General features: G+C 40.5%; 1 protein-coding gene across 2 annotated transcripts in view; it reads left to right on the top strand.

The window, feature by feature from the left end:
• Nucleotides 1-21,068, top strand: part of RASL10B (RAS like family 10 member B) — a 45,119-nt gene that overhangs the window by 10,801 nt on the left and 13,250 nt on the right. Inside the window, exon 2 of one of the 2 annotated variants that reach the window (XM_058164451.1) lies at nucleotides 597-968. The exons of the other annotated variant lie outside the window; for it this stretch is intronic. Coding sequence (XP_058020434.1) covers nucleotides 753-968 — 216 coding nt within the window. The 5' untranslated portion in view covers nucleotides 597-752. The remainder of the gene's footprint in view (nucleotides 1-596; nucleotides 969-21,068) is intronic. 2 annotated transcript variants of the gene reach the window in all.

Here is a 21,068-nt window from a genome sequence, read left to right as displayed (position 1 = left end):
GTGTGGTGTGAGTTTTCAGCTTAAAAGTGTAATGAAGGAGCGCGGTGCTCACGAATTTTGAACACTGGGTTGGCTATTGGCAGGCTTGCGTTCGAGACCCATTGCTATTACGGGTTGGGATGAGCTCCTGTCACATGCTCCAGCCCCTGCCAACCCAGTGGTTCAAAAGCAGTGACCATGAGTAGATAAATGGGCACCACTTCAATGGGCAACTTCACAGAGACATGAAAGGAGCCCCCAGCCAGGTGTCCCCCCGGGCAACGATGTTGTCGTCAGCAAATCCTTTCCTCACAGATGCACTTTGGTGCTTCTGGTACTGAAGTATTAGTATTAAAGGGGTTAACAAACTCAAGGAGAAAAAGAGATCCCTTATTATCTACTAGTTCCAAAGGAATGTGAAGCCTCCATAACTAGGGGCAATCAATCACTAGATTGCAGTTGCTGGGGGAAGTGATAGAGAAGAGATGCTGCCTTCATATTTTCTATGTAGGTACCTGATTGACTGTTGTGAAACTGGCCTGGAGGGACCCTTGCTCTGCTCTAGCAGGACTTCTCTCAGTTTCTCTAGCTTGACGAGATTTCTTTTGCTCTTCCAGTGACAGGCCAAGCCAGTGAGGAAATGGTTGCTGACTGTGGCTGAATCCACAGCTGCCAGAATATGCAGCCCAGGGGCCTTCCTGGCAGTGCAAAGGCAGCGGACTGCGCCAAGGAGCTGATCACCACGTTGTGCACGGGGGTTGTGGCCGGGAGGCATGGTGACAACTTTCAAGATTGCCGTGCTGGGTGCTCAAGGGGTCGGGAAGAGTGCCATTGTCCACCAGTTCCTGTACAACGAGTTCAGCGAGGTCTGTGTCCCCACCAAGGCCCGCCGTGTCTACCTACCTGCCGTGGTCATGAATGGCCACGTTCACGACCTTCAGATCATGGACTTCCCGCCTATCGCCTCTTTCCCTGTAAATACCCTGCAGGTAGGTGTACATCCCACCTGTCAGACTTCAAAAAGGATACTCTCACTGCCAGCTATAGGTTGCTCTGAATGAAGTGGGCAGTGTCAGCATCCGAGGTCTTCCAGGTGGCTGCTCCTGTAAGTGGAGAGTTCAGAAGAAGACTATGCGCAGTCTTCCGGAAGTAGATTGAAAGATCCGTGGCGATACTCTGCATTTCAATGGAGAAAAGATTAGAGTGAGTAGTTCATAAGGTATACATGCTGCCGGGGGAGGAAAATTCTCCATCCACTCTTACACCCCCTCTTAGAACGTATCCTTGGCTATGTATGCTAGGAAAATAAATAGGGCTGCACAAAAACGTGTTTATCAGATTGAGTTCTAATTTTTTTTAAATCTTTGCATTAATTGTTTGGCTTTTCTTTGGGCTTGTTTAATCAGAAAATTAAGGCTGATAAACTCAAGCTGAAGTGGATAATCAGTTAGGTTTTCACAACTGATTGAGTGCAGTTACTTTAACCCTGTACATGATCTGTGCTGTGCCAGATCTGGATTAATTCTAACATCTCAATCTAACATCTGGATCATAGACTCTTTTATAAATTTTTCACAATGCACTAATCCCTCTAATGGTCCAGTTTAGTATTTTGTGAAGACCAGGCTACTGAGTAATATCCATTGGTGCAAATAATTCCATTGTCTCTTTTCATGAGAAGGAAATCTCTATAGCAGGAAAAACTTCAACAAAAAAACCCCTCCCCAATCCTTTTCACTGTTAAAACTCAGGATATAATAACTCAGAGTAACTCACTCAGGATATTCTAAACCAGGGGTCTCCAACCTTGGCAACTTTAAGCCTGGAGGACTTCAACTCCCAGAATCCCCCAGCCAGCTTTGCAAAGCTGGCTGGGGGATTCTGGGAGTTGAAGTCCTCCAGGCTTAAAGTTGCCAAGGTTGAAGACCCCTGTTCTAAACAGAAGTTTGACCTATCATCTGTTTGTCTGCCTAGTGACCTCCAGAAGATATCCTACCTGCAGTTTCAGTAGCAATCTTGGTTGATCCAATATTAAAACTATCCCAACATGGTTAAGCATGTTATCCGAACATAGCCATTTAGTAAATATACTCCTCTCTGAGAGGATCTGTCTAGGTTTGTTGCTAAAAGTTGACATCAACTTGATAGCACATAATCATTCTCTAAATCCAGGAGAGGTAGGAAAGGGTGGAGAGAAGCAGTGAGTTCACAATTAAGCATGGATTTCAGTGAGGGTCGTCCAGATCAATGTTCTTAGCTACCACTGTCCAGCACGGTTCATTTATCTGGGTTTGGTACAGTGTACTGTTTTTTAGCTGGCATATTTTGCTTTACATCAAAGATAGAGAACCTGTGGCTCTTCGCATGATCCTGATCTATATTCACAAGCTGGCTAAAAGTTCCGGGAATTGTATCTGAGCAACATTCTTTCAATTAGCCATACTTTGTGGGGACTTTGATGCTCTTTGAGCTTGATAGTTTTCTTGCAGTCATTTCCTTACCACACTAGGTAACATCATCATTTAGCCTAATTACTTTGCACCGATACCTGCTTACTTTGTACTGATGATGTTACGGTACCTAGTTGGGTAATGAAACATCTGCAAGAAAACCACCAAGCTCATAGAGCAGCAAGGACCCCACAGTTCAACCCTGCAATATAAATTTTGTTTTCTATCAGCCATACTTTATATGGCTACTTGGTTTTCTATTGATTATAGACAAACTTGAAGGACTTTTAGTGAATTGGATAGGAAATATTAGGTTAATCATCTCTCAAGAAAAACTACCTATAGTCCTTTATATGGCCGATGGACGAGCAGCAGCAAGGTGGATGGACTAAGTCACAATATCTATGAATGCACAGTTGGAAAATCTGGAAAACCAGGTTAGGGACAGATCGTCATGGAGAAAATCTATGTGGTTGCTTGGAGTCAAAAGCGATTTGATGGCACATAATCAAATAATAATTTAACCAATAAAATCAACATTGATCATTTTCATCCAATCCTTTGCAGGATATAAACTTTGCAGGATATACAGTGGTCCATTTTAGCATCTTTGTGAGTTATAGTTGAGTCGCCTTAGCAGAATCCTACGCATACTTATTCAGTAGTTTCAGTGACTCTTGCTCTTTGAAAAAGTGCATGCAGCGCTGTAGGTTATAATAAGGCTCTTTTTGTACATTCTTAGTTTAATCTATAGTGTTGTGTGCAGCAAGCTTAACAAGTCCTGCAGCAGCTCAATTATCATAAAACACTAAGTTTGATAGCCTAACTTTTTATTGTTTTGTTGTGGCTTTGTATGATAAGGGAACTGGATTATTCATTGTATTGTGCACATTAAACAAACTGAGCATCTTACATGAAGCCACAAGGAACAATATAGAATAGAATAGAATTTTTATTGGTTAAGTGTGATTGGACACACAAGGAATTTGTCTTTGGTGTATATGCTCTTAGTATACATAAGGAGAATAAAATACATTCATCAAGAATAAAAAGATACAACACTTAATGGTAAGGCTACTAATAAGCTATCAAATCATACTAGGAAACAAGTAAAAACAATATGAATTTAAAGATACAAGCACATGGTTATAGTAATAAGTGGGAAGATATTTCCCATTGCATTTGAACATTTACTCTACCTGCTAAGAGATATGGAATGCTCTTGAAAGGTCCACATTGCAATACAAATTATTATTATTATTGTTGTTGTTGTTGTTGTTGTTGTTATTGTGGTGGTGGTTATTTAATGGCAAGTGTTTTAAGTTTTAGTCTCATGGTCTAGCAGTTGCCTGCCTTTATAATTTTAAGAAGATGCACCTGTTTTCTAGCTCTGCCATCACCCCTCATTAAATGCTGTCCCACTTTTTTAAGGAGAATCTTGTTCCCTTTGTGCTTGCCATTTATCAAGCCGCAATAATTAGAAACGCAACAGATGGAGATATCAGATATCTCAGCATGGCTATACAGCAATTGGTGAAAATGCAGATGTGAAAAGCTTTGTCTTGTGCAATTTTAAAAGGGTGGAAAAAGCAATCTCAGAAGAAGCAGGGACAGATTTGCCTTGACATTAGTTTATTTTGTCTTCCTTATTAAAATGAGAAACAAATGTATAGTTCTTATATGGTATATACATTTTCAGAAGGAAGCTTGTGGGCATGTTTCAAAAATCTCAGAAGCTTGTGCTATGACATGCAAAGAGGAAAACGAGTGGTGTTTTTTGGTAGAGAAGCCCTAAAGGTGCCTTTTTCAGGAGGCAACTGGACATTCTTGTTTTTTCTTTTGAAGACAGTTTGCTTCTCATCCAAGAAGCTTCTTCAGCTCTGACAGGATAGTGGGGAATGGAAGGATTTATATTCCTTTCAGACAGCTGGTAATCTGCATCCTTTTGGCGGGTTGTTGAAGCACTTGGAGGTTTATCAGTGTCTTCAGGGTCACCTGAGTGGTGCTCCTGGTTCCTGTAGTCTGCAACTTTTCCTCTGGAAATCCATTCCTACTCCCACACCATTCAAAGGGTGTTCATCCCAAATTGTATAGCTAAATGTATGTAGAGATTCTCAGTCATCCAGGTCATGGTTGTCCCAAAGGTGCTTTTTCATGAGGCAACTGGACTTTCTTGTTTTTTCTTTTGAAGACGTTTCGCTTCTCATCCAAGAAGCTTCTTCAGCTCATATAAATCCTTTCCTTCCCCACTGTCCTGTCAGAGTTGAAGAAGCTTCTTGGATGAGAAGCAAAACATTTTCAAAAGAAAAAACAAAGTCCAGTTGCCTCCTGAAAAAGCACCTTTGGGACAACCATGACCTGGATGACTGAGAATCTCTACAGACTTTAGGAGAGAAGGTTTTTATATATATAGCTCCTTGCGTCTCAATTTAGCTGACTAACACAAATGTTTGCCAAGTTGCATGAAATTGTTAACTGGTTGATTCAGTGTAAAATGCAAGTTTTAGAAATTCCCCTCCCCTCCACACCCCTGGCTTTTTAGCTGTCATTGCTCTCTGTCTCCAAATCTTTGTCATCCTTTTTTAATGCAATCAGTAATCATGAGGACTGTCACTTATCAGATAATGAATGGAACTTAATTAAATTAAATCTAAATTCACTTACACAAAAAGTAATCTTGAATAAATGCTTCCTTTCTTTCAAGATTATACCTGCACTCCAAATTACATCCATCATCTGCTGCTTTATAAATGCAGGTAGTCCTTGACTTATGAAGTTACAACAGACTTCAAAAGTCCATAAAAGGGACTTACAACCTGGGTTCGAAGTTCCAAAGTCTGCAGCCCTTCCCAGTCATGTGGCATTTTGGGAGTTTGGCATTTGTTCTGCATTTATGGCTGTTTGTCGTGTCTGTCAGACCTGGAAGCCATCTTTTACATTTGGGCCTTCAGGCCTGCCACATATTCTTCTGTGGAAAAATGGGAGGAGGGATTGAATAGAGATTTGGGTTAATGTCAGGGTTCTAAGTAACACCCCCAACGAAAGAAAACTCCGAGGCTTGAATTTCCTCAAAGTTCCATTTTATTGAAGATGTCATATTGACACATCATGGAACCCTGACAGTGTCCTTCAGCCATGTGACCAAAATTTGCGATGTTTTTGCTGGAAAATGCCATTTACTTTCAGTGTATAGCAAAAAAACTCACCTTCCCCCTTCCCCATGCCAGCACACAGATTTCAAACACGAGCTTGCTAACCTCCAACCCAGCATCCTAACCATGTAAGCCACCGTGCTTCTTCCATAAATTATTCTATTTTAAAGTGGTAAGGACAGTACTATTCCTTAGCCTTATGTCCTTTGATGAACATCTGGCGGCCGTCGCCAGGAGGGCCTTTTACCAAGTTCGCTTGGTTCGCCAGTTGCGTCCCTTCCTTGACCGGGATGCCTTATGCACAGTCACTCACGCTCTGGTTACGTCTCGGCTGGATTATTGCAATGCTCTCTACATGGGGCTGCCCTTGAGGTGCACCCGGAGGCTGCAGTTGGTTCAGAATGCAGCTGCGCGAGTGGTAATGGGAGCCGTTCGTGGCTCCCATGTAACACCACTGCTCCGTAGTCTGCACTGGCTTCCTGTAGTCTTTCGGGTGCGCTTCAATATCCTGGTTACCACCTTTAAAGCGCTCCGTGGCTTAGGACCCGGGTACTTACGAGACCGCCTGCTGTTACCTTATGCCTCCCATCGACCCGTACGCTCCCACAGAGAGGGCCTTCTCAGGGTGCCGTCCGCCAAACAATGTCGGCTGGCGGCCCCCAGGAGTAGGGCCTTCTCTGTGGGAGCACCGACGCTCTGGAACGAACTCCCCCCTGGCTTACGTCAAGTGCCTGATCTTCGGACCTTTCGTCGTGAGCTAAAAACATATTTATTCATTCAAGCAGGACTGGCATAAATAGTGGATTTTAAATTGGGGTTTTAGTAATATTTTAAATTTTTAAATTTTTTAAATTACCGGCCATTTTGTAATAGTTTATTTTAATTTCTTTTAATTGTACATATTTTGTATTTTATTCCGGCTGTACACCGCCCTGAGTCCTTCGGGACAAGGGCGGTATAAAAATTTAATAAAATAATAAAATAATAATAATTATGAGTGGGCTGAATAAAGGCCATGCAAAGTATGGGGAGGATACTTTTCAGCCCCATTTCCTGGAGGAAAGAACCCCAATTATGTCGAAGAGCCTTAGGTTTTTTTTCCTCTTTCCTTAAGCTTTCCTTAGGTTTCTTCCACATTTCCTCAACCCCCAAGTAGGCCACGAAGTTTGAGCCCCATCCCACCAAAAAGTAATCACAAACATCCTAACGCTTGCTTTTTCCAATAAGATGTATTTTATCTAGGGTTGGAAGAACGCCTACTTTAAGTATTATCTTTGTTAGGTTTTCCCTCTCACAGATGTGCAACACATTAGGGGAGCTTATGAATCAAACAATTAAGCAACAGAAGAGCACCATCATAATGCTCAATCAGATATATGGGCTCAATCATGTTTGGCTAATGCACCAACATTGTTATTAATCATTTTTCTAGTGTCCATAAGTGTTCTCACTCAGTGGTGGAGAACTGGATGAGCCAAGAACATTTTCCTCCCATAACTATCCCATGGGATAGTATTACTCATGTCTCACGGCATTTGTTTTAGCAACGCAAACCTGGTCATTTTGAATCCCATTATGAGATTATTATTTAATTGAATTTGGCTCCTGTCTGACTCCCAATAACTCCACAGTACTAGAGCATGGAGGGTAAAGGAGCTGGAAAGCAAGAATTGCTACCAATTGAAAAAAATATATTCATCAGTTTCAAAAGAGACGTTTTGCCATATGTTCTGATCCGCAGAAATGAATTGGTACAGGTGCATATTAGCAGGAACAGCATGAAATAATTTGGGGGATGGTGCAAATCTACCCTGGCACTAAAGCTGCATGTGGAAGTGCGCATAGGGCAGAGAATACTGCTTGGCTTAAGACATTTTCTTTATTTCAATTTGCTGAATCATAATTCATATGAATTGAACACCAAATAAGAGTTGGAAGACACCAAGAAGGTAATCTAAACCAGAGGTCTCCAACCTTGGCAACTTTAAGACTTGTGGAGTCACAGAATTCAAGTCCCAGAATTCTTTGCTGGCTGAGGAATTCTGGGAATTGAAGTTCACAAGTCTTAAAGTTGCCAAGGTTGGAGACCCCTGATCTAAACCAACCTCTTGCTCAGTGCAGGATCCATTGGGGAACCTCTGATAGCCCGTTTGAAGACCTTTAATGAAGAAGAACCCACCATTTCAGGTGGCAGATTTTTCTACTACTAGCCTTTAGCTTATATAGTCAGAAAGCTCCTTCTGATGTCCTTTTTGAATGTCTTTGCTTGTAACCCTAAGTCCCTGCTTCTGGCCCTGCCCTATGAGGGAAAGAGAAGTCAATCTTGTCCCTTTTCTGGATGGCAGCCCTTCCGATATTGGAAGATCGCTGAGTTCACCTTTTCTGAAGCCCAAACATGCCCAGATCTGTCAACTGTTTCGCATTGGGCTTGGTTACCAGGCCTTCTGAAGAGTCAGTGCACACAGGAGGAAAAAAAAATAATGAACTATGATGTCTTCTAATAACAGGAGTGATAATGGTTAGATAACGACTTGTTAGGTGGTTTTAAAAGTTGGTTAGATAAAATTCACTGTGAGGTGGTTAGTCCATGCAGTGATGACCTGTAAGAAAACACTATGCTGTATAAATTGGCACGGTTAATAAGCATTACAGCTAATTTGTTAAAAAAATAATAAACTACTAAACCATCATGGCTTAATCAATAACCTGACTAAGTGAGGGAGCAAAATCCTAAGGTACATTATCACTTGAGGCAAAAATACCCCTTTCTCAAGCCAACATATACAGTAATCATAATTGTCAAGAACAGTTATGTTTATTTCAGAACCTAGGATACAAAAATCATATGTGTTTTAATTTTTCTCCTTGGCTGTATGTTGTTATTATTCTCATAATAATAATGTGAAATCACAAAAATGTGAAATTCCAGCTGCCAATTTTTTAGCTGGTTTTAGCCTTCATTTGCATCAAATGATTCCCAAGAACCTAGGAAGTCCTAATGCCGTGATGATGAACCTATGGCATGCGTGCCCAAAGTGGCACACGAAGCCATGTTGCCCAGCACACATAGCCTTGCCTGTTTGTCTTCTGGGTTTCTGATGATCAGATGTCCTTCACATGCGTGGGAGTGCTGAAAACCGATGTGCACATGTGCACCAGCCAGCTGATTGTTGGATGCGCGTGTGTGCCAGAACCCAGAAGTTCGGCTTTTCTGGAGTGCGATCCCTTTGCGCATGCGGCAGTTCTGAAAACTGGCTTGCACATTCACGCTGGTCAGCTGATCATCAGGTGCTCATCCACGCTAGAACCCAGAAGTTTGGTTTTTCCGGGGCGCGGCCCCAACAAGCACATGCACACGTGCAAGATGTTTCTGCGCAACCTTTTCAGCACTCAGTGCCAAAAAGGTTTGTGATCACTGTCCTAATGTATCAGTGTCATATATATGTGGATCCAAACATTGTGGTCTTTTATAATTGACAGATGGAAATTTTGTCAATGCATCGATGTTCTAAGTGCTGTTCATGGTCTTTTGGTATGGCACTCAGTATGCCAATAACCACTGAGTCCACCACTGCCAGTTATTATGGTTGGTTTTTATTATTGGTTGCATTGTCTTCCAGATATTTAGACTGAATTTAGCCTTTTTATCCATCTATCCAGTTTTTCCCAAGGGAACTATCCTTTTCTAGGATAGTTAGATAAGGTTCTTTGATGGTGTCATCGCAAGATGTAAGCTGTTTGAAATAAAGCTGCCTTTTGCAATTGACTGATGGTGATTTTGTCAGTTGCATTGAAGTTCAAGTGGTGCTCCAGTTGTTTTAGCATTACATCCTAGGCACCTACAGATGGTCGTCGAGTTATGACCACAATTGAGCCCAAACTTTATGTTACTAGGTGAAATAGTTGTTAAGTGAGTTTTGCCCCATTTTATGACCTTTTTTGCTAAGTTGTTAAGTGAATCATTGCATTTGTTAAGTTAGTAACATGGTTGTTAAGTGAATCTGGCTTCCCCATTGACTTTGCTTGGCAGAAGGTCGCAGAAGGTCACAGAAATTGATCAAATGACTCCAGGACACTGCAACTGGCATAAATATGAGGCAGTTGCCAAGCCTCTGAATTTTCATCATGTGACCTTAGGGGTTCTGCAACAGTCATAAGTATGAAAAACTGTCATAAGTCACTTTTTTCTGTACCATTGTAACTTTGAACGGTCACTAAATGAACTGTAGTAAGTCGAGGACTACCTGTATTACTGTTGGTATTATTTATTATTATTATTGAAATATTCAGATGTAACAAATAAAGTGAGTAGCCATGACTTTCCAGGCATGATAGTTAAATTCAAGCGGTAGGGTAGCAGATATAGATAGAATAACAGAGTTGGAAGGGACCTTGGAGGTCTTCTAGTCCAACTCCCTGGTTAGGCAGGAAACCCTACACCACTTCAGACAAATGGTTATCCAATCTCTTCTTAAAAACGTCCAGTGTTGGAGCATTCGTAACTGCTGGAGTCAATTTGTTCCACTGATTAATTCTTCTTTTTGTTGTTGTTGTTAGTTGCAAAGTTGTGTCCGACCCATAGCGACCCCATGGACAACATTCCTCCAGGCCTTCCTGTACCCTACCATCCTCTGGAGTCCATTTAAACTCATGCCTACTGCTTCAGTGACGCCATCCAGCCACCTCGTTCTCTGTCGCCCCGTTCTTCTTTTGCCCTCAATCTTTCCCAGCATTAGGCTCTTCTCCAGTGAGTCCTTCTTTCTCATTAGGTGGCCAAAGTATTTCAGTTTCATCTTCAGGATCTGGCCTTCTAAAGAGCAGTCAGGGTTGATCTCCTCTAGAACTGACTTGTTTGTTTGCCTTGCAGTCCAAGGGACTCGCAGGAGTCTTCTCCAGCACCAGAGTTCAAAGGCCTCAATTCTTTGGCGCTCAGCCTTTCTTATGGTCCAACCTTCACAGCCATACATTGCAACTGGGAAAACCATAGCTTTGACTATATGCACTTTTATTGGCAGGGTGATGTCTCTGCTTTTTAGTACGCTGTCTAGATTTGCCATAGCTTTTCTCCCCAGGAGCAAGTGTCTTTTAATTTCTTGGCTGCAGTCCCCATCTGCGGTGATCTTGGAGCCCAGGAAAATAAAATCTGTCACTGCCTCCATTTCTTCACCATCTATCTGCCAGGAATTGAGAGGGCCAGATGCCATGATTTTAGTTTTCTTAATGTTGAGTTTCAAGCCAACTTTTGCACTCTCCTCCTTCACCCACATCAAGAGACTCTTTAGTTCCTCTTCGCTTTCTGCCATTAGAGTGGTATCATCTGCATATCTGAGGTTGTTGATATTTCTTCCGGCAATCTTAATTCCAATTTTTGATTCATCTAGCCCCACCTTTCTCATGATGTGTTCTGCATATAAGTTAAATAGGCAGGGTGATAGTATACAGCCTTGCCGGACTCCTTTCCCAATTTTGAACCAATCAGTGGTTCCGTGTCCAGTTCTCACTGTGGCTTCTTGACCCGCATACAGGTTTCTCAAGAGACAAATAAGATGGTCTGGTACTCCCATCTCTTTAAGAACTTGCCACAATTTGTTGTGATCCATACAATCAAAGGCTTTAGCATAGTCAATGAAGCAGAAGTAGATGTTTTTCTGGAACTCCCTAGCTTTCTCCATGATTGTTCTAACTGTCAGGAAATTTCTCCTTAGTTATAGGTTGCTTCTCTCCTTGATTAGTTTCCACCCATTGCTTCTTGTCCTGCCCTCAGTTGCTTTGGAGAATAGCTTGACTCCCTCTTCTTTGTGGTAGCCCCTGAGATATTGGAACACTGCTATCATGTCTCGCCTAGTCCTTCTTTTCATTAAACTAGATTACCCAGTTCCTGCAACTGTTCTTCATATGTTTTGGCCTCCAGTCCCTTAATCATCTTTGTTGCTCTTCTCTGCACTCTTTCTAAAGTCTCAAAATCTTTTTTACTTCGTGGCGACCAAAACTGGATGCAGTATTCCACGTGTGGCCTTACCAAGGCATTATAAAGTGATATTAACACTTCACGTGATCTTGATTTTATCCCTCTCTTTATGCAGCCTAGAACTGTGTTGGCTTTTTTGGCAGCTGTAGCACACGGCTGACTCGCATCTTTGTAATTTAGCCCTTTGCGGTCCAAGGGGTGAAAAGGCAGGGAGGATAATTTTTTTGTGCTGTTCACATAGAGCAAGGGAAAGAAAAAATTGCTGTATAGTCTCTCACTTTCGAAAAGGATAAGAGGGAAGCTTACATGTGCAGAAGGAAGATCACTGAACAAAGTAAATGGAAGTATAGCTGATCAACAAGGGCAGATTTGAATGACACCTTTAGTTGGTTTTCTGCTTTAAAATGCAAGTAGGATAGAGCAGATGGGAAGCTCTTGAGAAAGGCAGGAGCTTCCCCAGAGTTGCTGAGATAATTGGGAAGGATCTTCATAATCAGAGACACTGAGATGAGCAAAAATATATGTGCCTTTTTTATTTTTCATTTGAAACTCAAGACTGTTTTCTCATGATCTGCTTATCCCTGATTAATTCAAACTTGAAAGTTGGGAAAACTCTGACTCTTCTCATCTCCACCACTATGAAAAGAAGAGATGGCTCTATTGCAGGAGTGTCCAAACTTGGCAACTTTAAGACTTGTGGACTTCAACTCCCAGAATTCCTCAGCCAGCAAAGCTGAAGTGCAGCCAGAGTTGAAGTCCACAAGTCTTAAAGTTGCCAAGTTTGGACACCCCTACTCTATTGTCTTCCAGGACAATGAAGATCAGCTAACCAAATACAACAGCTAAATAATATGTTTATATCCTGACATTCCTTAGACTCTTTGTATTTTTTTTCTGGGTATTCCTGTGCTGAAATAGATCAAACACTATTTAATTTAACATTTTGCTTCTACAGTGGTGAACCCAGATGCCCTGAAGAAAACGAGAAGAATTAAATCTGTTTACTCTCATAATACTGACAAAAACACACATATGTATTTCATATGTGTACCTAATAGGAGAGGGAACTGTTTTTTAGATGTATCCCCCTCAATATAAACCGCTATCTCAGCATTTTCTGGAAGCAAATTCTACAGGTAGGAAAAGGCTATTTGCACAAGATACTCCACTGAATTGGTGAAAGCTCTAGTGACTTCATTTGCACAGTATACTAAACTTAATAAGCATTAACCTTGGTTAGCATTTTTGTACGAATGAAGGCACATCCTAGGATCCAATGTGGGTCGGTCACCGGGACCAGAGGTTTAGTCTTCTGAGTTTTCAGACTATTGCTGGAGCCCATCCTCAGGGAGCTTCTCTCTCACCAGAATGTTTGCTTTTGGGCTATTCCAGGGGTGAAAGTGACTTACCTTCCTTACCGGCTCAGAAGTCTACATGTCCCATGTGCACATGCGCAGAAGGTAAAAAATACACTACTTCCTGGTTAAAACCAGGAAGTAATGACACCCGGGTGTCAGGTGTCGACGGTGGTTCAGCGATCGCTACCAGATTGCCGAACCACTGGTTCAGTGATCACTACCAGATCACAAGATCCGGTCAGAACCGGGAGCATTTTCCCCCTGAGCTATCCTATGTGTAATATTTATGTGATGCCTGGTAAATCAGCACTCAGTCAATAGTTGAATGAATGAATCAATGATTAAAGCCTGGGAAATGGCCCCATGTCAGTCAACAGGAGTGCTGGTTTACCATCAGCTTATCAGGTAGAGCCAAGGATTTGGCCGCACAAGGAAACAACGGCCAACAATTTAACAGCTGGCCATCAACACCCCAATCAACAACTAAAAAGTCACACACAAGGCATCATATAAATACAACAAATAGAACAACCCAGTGCACACATTCTGGAGAAAGAGAAGTCCCCTGAGGATGGGCTCCAGCACAAGTCCGAAACCTTGGAAGACTAAATCTAACTCAATGTTGGGCAAACCCAAACCCCTTAGCTTACTTTTCAGTATATTATGAATACCTGGAAACAAGATTAATTCAGTAACCACATTGTGGTTGTTCAGCCTATATCTTTGTTGGTATGGAAGGGGGGGCTGCAAAGAAATATAGGAACTGCCTAAATCTGATCAATCTATTGATCTGACCTGTCCTCACTTGATTAATTTCGAGCTTTAGGCAAAGATATTTCCATATCCTGATTTTTAGAAGGCAAAACAAAACAGATGCAATGTAATCTTCTTTCATAGGTGAACAACGGTCTGCAGCCAGACTGTTTTCATCCTGATTTCTCAAAGATTTGAGTCAATGACATTCAGTTTGAATCCACTGAACAGAGATGCCATTTTTGTAGAAAACGAAACAAAATCTAAATCTGAAACTACTATTTTTTTCCACTTGCCTTCAAGTCATTTGCCTTCACTCCTGGTAACCCCCTAGCCAAATCCTTACAGTTTTCTAAGCAACATTGTTGGAAGTGGTTTATCTTTTCTTCCTAAGATTGAAAGAGAGGGACTCGCCCAAAGCCATCCCTAAAGCAGGACTAGAACTCAAGTCTCCCTGCTCCTATCCATTGCCTTAACTAGACTGGGTTGACTCTAAAAAAATTTATAAAATCCACACACACTCTAAAAGTCTCAAATCCTGATGTTGCCCCTTGAGTGAATCCCAGATGTTACTTTCCATCCACTACAGCCCTTGCTGAATAATAATAATAATAATTAATAATAATAATAGTTGAAGAAAAAGAACTGGAAAAAATCATGAAATATCACAACCTGGCCATTGAAACTACATGGTTATGAATGAAACATGTAACAGAGATACCCGTTGTTGTCGGGGCACCTGGTACCATGTCCAAGAATTTTATAAAACACATCAAGAAATTGCAGCTTCCTGCAATAACACCAGCAGAACTGCAAAAAACTGTGCTACTCGGAACATGGTATATTTTAAGAAGATACTTGGTTGATACCTAGGACGCTGGCAGCAACCTGTATCAACCATTAACACCAGTCAATGGTATTTATGCTACATTTTTAAATGATCAGTTGACTGAGTTTCATGTTTAATGAGTAAAAGAGATAATAATATATAACATCATCATCATCATCATCCCAGGTCCTTGGAAAGAACTCGATAGGTAGACAAAAATGTCAAACCCAGTCTGAATATCTGGCTGACTCTGCGATGATCAATGATCAATAATAATAATGATAATTCTAAAATACTTACAGTCTTTGGCCATGGAGGGAAAAAACCCCACCTACTGCTGTTTTAAACTTTAATGTGCAAATGCTCTCCCACTAATCTGCAGAGAGCTTCACCAGAACAGGAAGAAATGATGCAAAATTAGACGGTGTGAATGTTTAAGCATTCTCACACCAACTGCTCCATTTCACAGGCTGCAGAATTCCTTGCTTTTTGTCTCATGTTCCAATTAGTTGGCTGTAGAACTGTATGGTTTTATTTAAAGAACTGAAAGGCAGCCATTTCGTATGTCTATATGTGAATTTTCTGATAAGATCAATCCGCTATCTGCATCCTTCGTGATTTCATGGTTAAATCTCAAAGGAAGACATTTCAAAGGAATGTCTAATGTGTAAATTCATGTGTGCTTTCTAATCGATGGTCTAGTTTCAATATTAAGGAAGAGATCTGTCCTTGAGAAACTATTTAAGAATTTAGACTTTTCCTGGAAATTTTTTAAAAAGCTACCTGTCTGTAAATTCTCTGCAGTGCCGTAGAGCAAATATTACCATGTTACATCTTAACATGAAAAAATAATTTTATTCAGGAAAGAATGAAGAGCTTACATAGTAAGAGAAGTGGACAATATATCCCATCTCTTCCTGGTACTGCCTGTGCTAGTGTAGGAAGTTAGCACCCACCCTTTTCCTAGAAGAATGAAATATTTTAGGAAATATTAAAAAGGCAGAATATATTTCCCTGGATGAGAAATGGAGAAACATGTTTCAAAGACAAAGCAGCTCCCACCTTCCTGCCTCCCCACTCCCACCTTTGTCAATGGGCCAGAGGCAGAAACCCAATCCTCCCCCCACCTTTGTCAATGGACCATCACCTACAACACAATAGGATCCATCTAGCAACAGAAACTCACCACATGGCACCTGGGGAGATTACATCAGCCAGCAAGGCTAGCTAAAACCCCCACCCCCTAGGAGTCTGACAACCAATCAGGATACTCTTCCTGTAGCCCAGGACGTTCAAAGCTCAGAGAGGGCATAAAACCAAGGCATGCTCAGATCTTGGCCCTTTTCTGTTCAGGAACTCAAACCATGTGATCCATTAAGCCATCTTTCCAAGCAGTCTCCATGTTTCCAGTGTCTTTTTCCCCACTTAGAACTGAACCCAGAAGGACATTTCTTCCAACACTAGCATCCAAAGACCCCTGAGGTTCCTTTTACACCTTCTCATAGGTCCGCAAAAATCAAAATTATTTGCCAAATATTGGAAGATATTTGCAACAATTTAAACATGGTCACTTCTTATTACTATCTTTTATTTGTTAAAAGATATTGTTTTCATGAAAAATAATTTATGTTAATATCTAATGGGCTTAATATTGTTCCTTTTACATGATTCAAAAATAAAAATGAATGCATTAATTAAAAATTTAATACAGTAATTGTTGACAGATATAACTTACACAAACAGAAGAGTCTTCTATAATTTTTGAAAAAGGGACGGGATATCAAGAACAAAAAGTTTATGAAATAATGTCACCATATTTCAAGAAAAAATAATTAAATATACTCAGTACTTTGAGCTGATGTTTACAGATTTTGATCTAGCACTTTTCAGGTTAAGAAGTTTGTTGCTGCAGTCAGCAAGAGAATAGAATAGAATTCTTTATTGGCCAAGTGTGATTGGACACACAAGGAATTTGTCTTCGTTAAATGAGCTTAAATGAACATAAATGTAACATTCTCGAGTTCTGATTGAAAATTGCCTTTTTTTAATCATTTTTTTGTCAACGGTAATTTAGAGCTGTTTGGCAGATATTCTAGCACAATTCTGCCTGGCCCACTGAGGCCAAAATCAATCTAAGGAGAGCTTGTTAATATGCTCACATAGGTGCAGTCCACCACTAATTGATGATCAGAATAGATCAGGGTATCCCTGTTTAGCAGGAATCAATACAGACTATCCTGTACCTACCTTTTAGGAATTTAGGTACAGAAAACTTGTGTGATTTTCCAATATCATGGGTTCAATACCAGACCCAAATTCCGTTGTTTCAGTGAGAGGCTGGGAAACGATGTAGTGCAGAAATCGTACCATCTCTATGTTTGTCTATAATTTGAAAACACAGACCCCATTTTTAAAAATATAATCCAATGCAGCTGACATTTCAACATCAACCCCCTCACATGCTAAAATACAAAATTGTAGCTGAACAATATTGAACACCTACCCCAACATTTTTTTAAAAAAAAAGTATTTTAATCCCACAGTTTCAGAACTGAATTAGAAGTAGAAAAATGACAGCAGATCAGATATGCAACAGGAATAATGAATCACAGAGTTCCAGGGGCTCCAACCCAAATGTGATTTAACAAGGCTTTGAAAAGTACGGAAAACCAACAGGGGCCTGAGAATAGTGGAATCCAGCAAACCTAATTCCCTGCCATCTATGTAGGCATAAATGTTAATTCCTGGCTGGATTTCCATAGTGCAATAAAACCTAATTCTGGCTCAAGGAAGTACAATAGTTTGTTCAAATAGCATTAATATGCCCTCCCAAATCAGTGGTGAAATCCTGCCGGTTCTGGCCAGTTCCCATGAACCGGTAGTGGTGGCAGTGCATGGTTCGGCAAACCAGTAGTGGCGGCAGCGCAAGGCTCCGCCCACCTTTCCAGACATTGTTACTTCCTGGTTTTAACTAGGAAGTAGCCCATTTTTGACCCTCTGCGTATGCGCAGAGAGTCAAAAATTGGATGGCGCGCACTTCCAAACTGGTAGGGAAGGTAAGTAGATTTCACCCCTGCCCCAAATCATAATATGGTTTAACAAGAGACAGTGAATGGTTGGACTACAAATTCTATTGTTACAAAGTCTAGGAAGTTGTACAGACCCAACTCATGTTTCTGGGAATCAATGGCTATTAGCGTTGGTTAACTTTTGTTATTAGCCTTAATTGTCATCTCCTGGAAAACTAGTCAGCTTCCTGTGCAGTTAGTTGGCACTCTGAGAACAGAATGCTGTATTAGACGGTCCCTGGGTGTGATCCAAAAGGGAAGAGCTTATATTCTTTGTATTCTAGTCCAGCATTTAGGTGCAACACCAGAAGTCAATAAATCAGAATACAGCTGGAAGAGACCTTGGAGGTCTTCTAGTCCAACACCCTGCTCAAGCAGGAGACCCTATATTATTTCAGACTAGTGGCTGTCCAGTCTTTTCTTAATAATCTCCAGTGATGAAGCACCCACAACTTCTGAAGGCGAGCTGTTCCACTGGTTAAACGTTCTCACTGTTAGGATGTTTCTCCTTAATTCCAGGTTGCTTCTCTCGATTAGTTTCCATCCATTGTTTCTTGTGTGCTTTAGAAAATAATCTTTGTAGCAGCCCTTCAAATATTGGAATACTGCTATCATGTCACACCTTCTTTTCTCTAGACTAGCCATACCAAGTTCCTGCAACCAACCTTCATAATTTTTAGTCTCCAGTTGCTCTTCTTTGCACTTTTTCCAGAATCTCAACATCTTTTTTGTAGTCATTTAGGTTAAAACTCACATCTACTTTGTCATTGTAACCACCCTTCATCCTTCTTCCATCTTCTCTGGTCATCATGATGCCACTTCTTTCCATCTTCTTTTCCTTTCAAGAGGCCACCTCTCTCTCCCCGTCCTCCTGTTTTAAACCAAGGGCTTAAGGGAGGTGGATCACTATAAGCTTATGTGTTTGAAATTGGAACAGTAAAGTTATTAAATAAATGGATAAAAATGATACAATTCATATTCGCTGCATTGCATTTCATTCTTTTTGATGATGTGGCTTAAGGTCTTTGCATTCCATCAAAGGCTGGCCGTGCCTTTAGCAGATAGGAAGAATACCTACCTGCTCTGGTTGGGGCCAGGAATATAAATTCAGAGGAGGGCTCTGCTTAGAATCTCAAAAGCTGATAAAACCAGGATGTCTCAGTTACCTTGGCCTTTGAATGACATGCTGTATAACTTTAGAAATTTTAACATGTGTGAACTTCAATTCCCATAATTTGAAGGACTTGGTTTCCAGGCCTTTCTCAAAGTGATGCATATGCAAGAAAAAGAATAATTAACTTATTTGTTCCCTATGACTATCATTAAGTGTTGTACCTTATGATTCTTGACAAATGTATCTTTTCTTTTATGTACACTGAGAGCGTATGCACCAAGACAAATTCCTTGTGTGTCCAATCACACTTGGCCAATAAAGAATTCTATTCTATTCTATTCTATATTCAATTCTATCCTATCCTATCCTATCCTATCCTATTCAATTCTATCCTATTCTATCCTATCCTATCCTATCCTACCCTACCCTACCCTACCCTACCCTACCCTACCCTACCCCACCCCACTCCACTCCACTCCACTCCACTCTACTCTATTCTAATAATGGTTACAGGCTTTAGAGGTTCTGTCTTAGGCCCAATATTCTTCAATATCTTCATAAATGACTTAGCTGAGGGAAAAGAAGAGGAATTCATCAAATTTTCAGATGAGACTCTGGCAGGAATAGCCAACACCCTAGATGATAGATTCAAGAACCAGATGGATCTCTACAGACTTGAACATTGGGCCCTATCTAACAAAATGAAATTGAATGTAGACAAAAGTAAAATCTTACACTTAGACAAGAAAAACCAAAAGTACATGTACAGATTAGGTGAAACCTGGCTTAATAGCGATAACTATGAGACGGATCTTGGAGTCCTAGTGGACAATCCATTAAATATGAGCCAACAGTATGCAGTGGCACCCAAAAAAGCCAATGCAACCCTAAATTGCATTAACAGAGGGATTGAATCAAGATCACGTGAGGTACTAGTACCGTTCTAAAGCCTTAATAAGGCCCACCTAGATTACTATGTCCATTTTGGTCACCATACTATAAAAAAGACATTGAGATGCTAGAAAGAGTGCAGAGAAAAGCAACAATGATGATTAGGGGCCTGGAGGCTAAAACATATGAAGAATGGTTAAAAAAACTGGGCATAGCTAGTCTAATGAAGAGAAGGACCAGGGCGACATAATAGCAGTGTTCCAATATTTGAGGGGCTATCCCAAAGAGGAGGGGGTCAACCTATTTCCAAAGCACCTGAAGGCCAGACAAATAACAATGGATGGAAACTGATCAAGGAGAGATTTAACCTAGAAATAAGGAGAAATTTTCTGACAGTGAGAGCAATCAACCAATGGAACAGCTTGCCTTCAGAAGTTGTGGATACTTCATCACTGGAGGTTTTCAAGAAGAGACTTGACAACCACCTGTCAGAAATGGTATAAGGTCTCCTGCTTGAGCAGGGGCTTGGAGTAGATGATCTCCAGGATCCCTTCCAACTCTGTTATTCTAAGCTAAAAGATGATTAAACAAAACTGATATGAGGTAGTTTGTCAGGATGATTTACAAAAAACATTGTAATATATGAATTGGGCAAAAATAATAAACATTTCAAATAATTTATTTTAAAAAATAAACTAAACTATCATGGCTTAAACTATATTATATTAAACCTAGTAGGTGAGGGAGCAAGTCCCAAAACATATTTTATCACTTGAGGCAGAGTAACCCTTTATCAAGCCAACACATATAATCATAATTCTCAAGACCAATTAGGTTTAATTTCAGAATTGGGTTACAAAAATTGTGTGCATTTTTTTCCTTGGCAATATATTGTTGCTGTTGTTGTTGTTGTTGTGATTATGGTGATGACGATGATGGTGATGCTGATGATATGCACAAAAATTCCAGCTGCTAGTTCTTTAGCTGGTGTTGGCCTTCATTCACATCAACTCCTTCCCAAGAACCCAGGATATCATAATATATTCATATAATATACTTTATGGACAATGTAGCCTCTTATAATTGCCAGATGGAAATTTGTCAATGCACAGATTTTCCAAATGCTATTCAGCTTTTTATATGGCACCCAGTGAGTCAATAGCCAGTAGGACCACCCAAGCCTATTTATGCCATAATCTTTCAGTTGTGACTTTCCAAATCTTGATATAATGTGATCTTGTCCACTTCTTTGTCTTCTATTCCACTATCTCCTGGTATTGCTACATAAATTATACCCACTTTCTTCTTTTCAACCACAGTTAAATCTAGTGAGTTATGAGCTAAGACTACCTGAGTAAAATCCCATAATATTTTAACCTGCTCGGTTTCAACTATTTTTTTCAACTCTGTGTTTCCACCAATTTTTTACTACTGGCACAGGGTGATTTTTATGAATGTTTCAGTGAATCATTTTGGTGACTACCATTCTTCTGTAGCAATTGCTGC

This window comes from Ahaetulla prasina, chromosome 1 (assembly GCF_028640845.1).
Source record: "Ahaetulla prasina isolate Xishuangbanna chromosome 1, ASM2864084v1, whole genome shotgun sequence".
Taxonomy (NCBI): Eukaryota; Metazoa; Chordata; class Lepidosauria; order Squamata; family Colubridae; genus Ahaetulla; species Ahaetulla prasina.
Note: the sequence above shows the minus strand (reverse complement) of the source record. Positions and strands in the feature narration are given on the sequence as shown.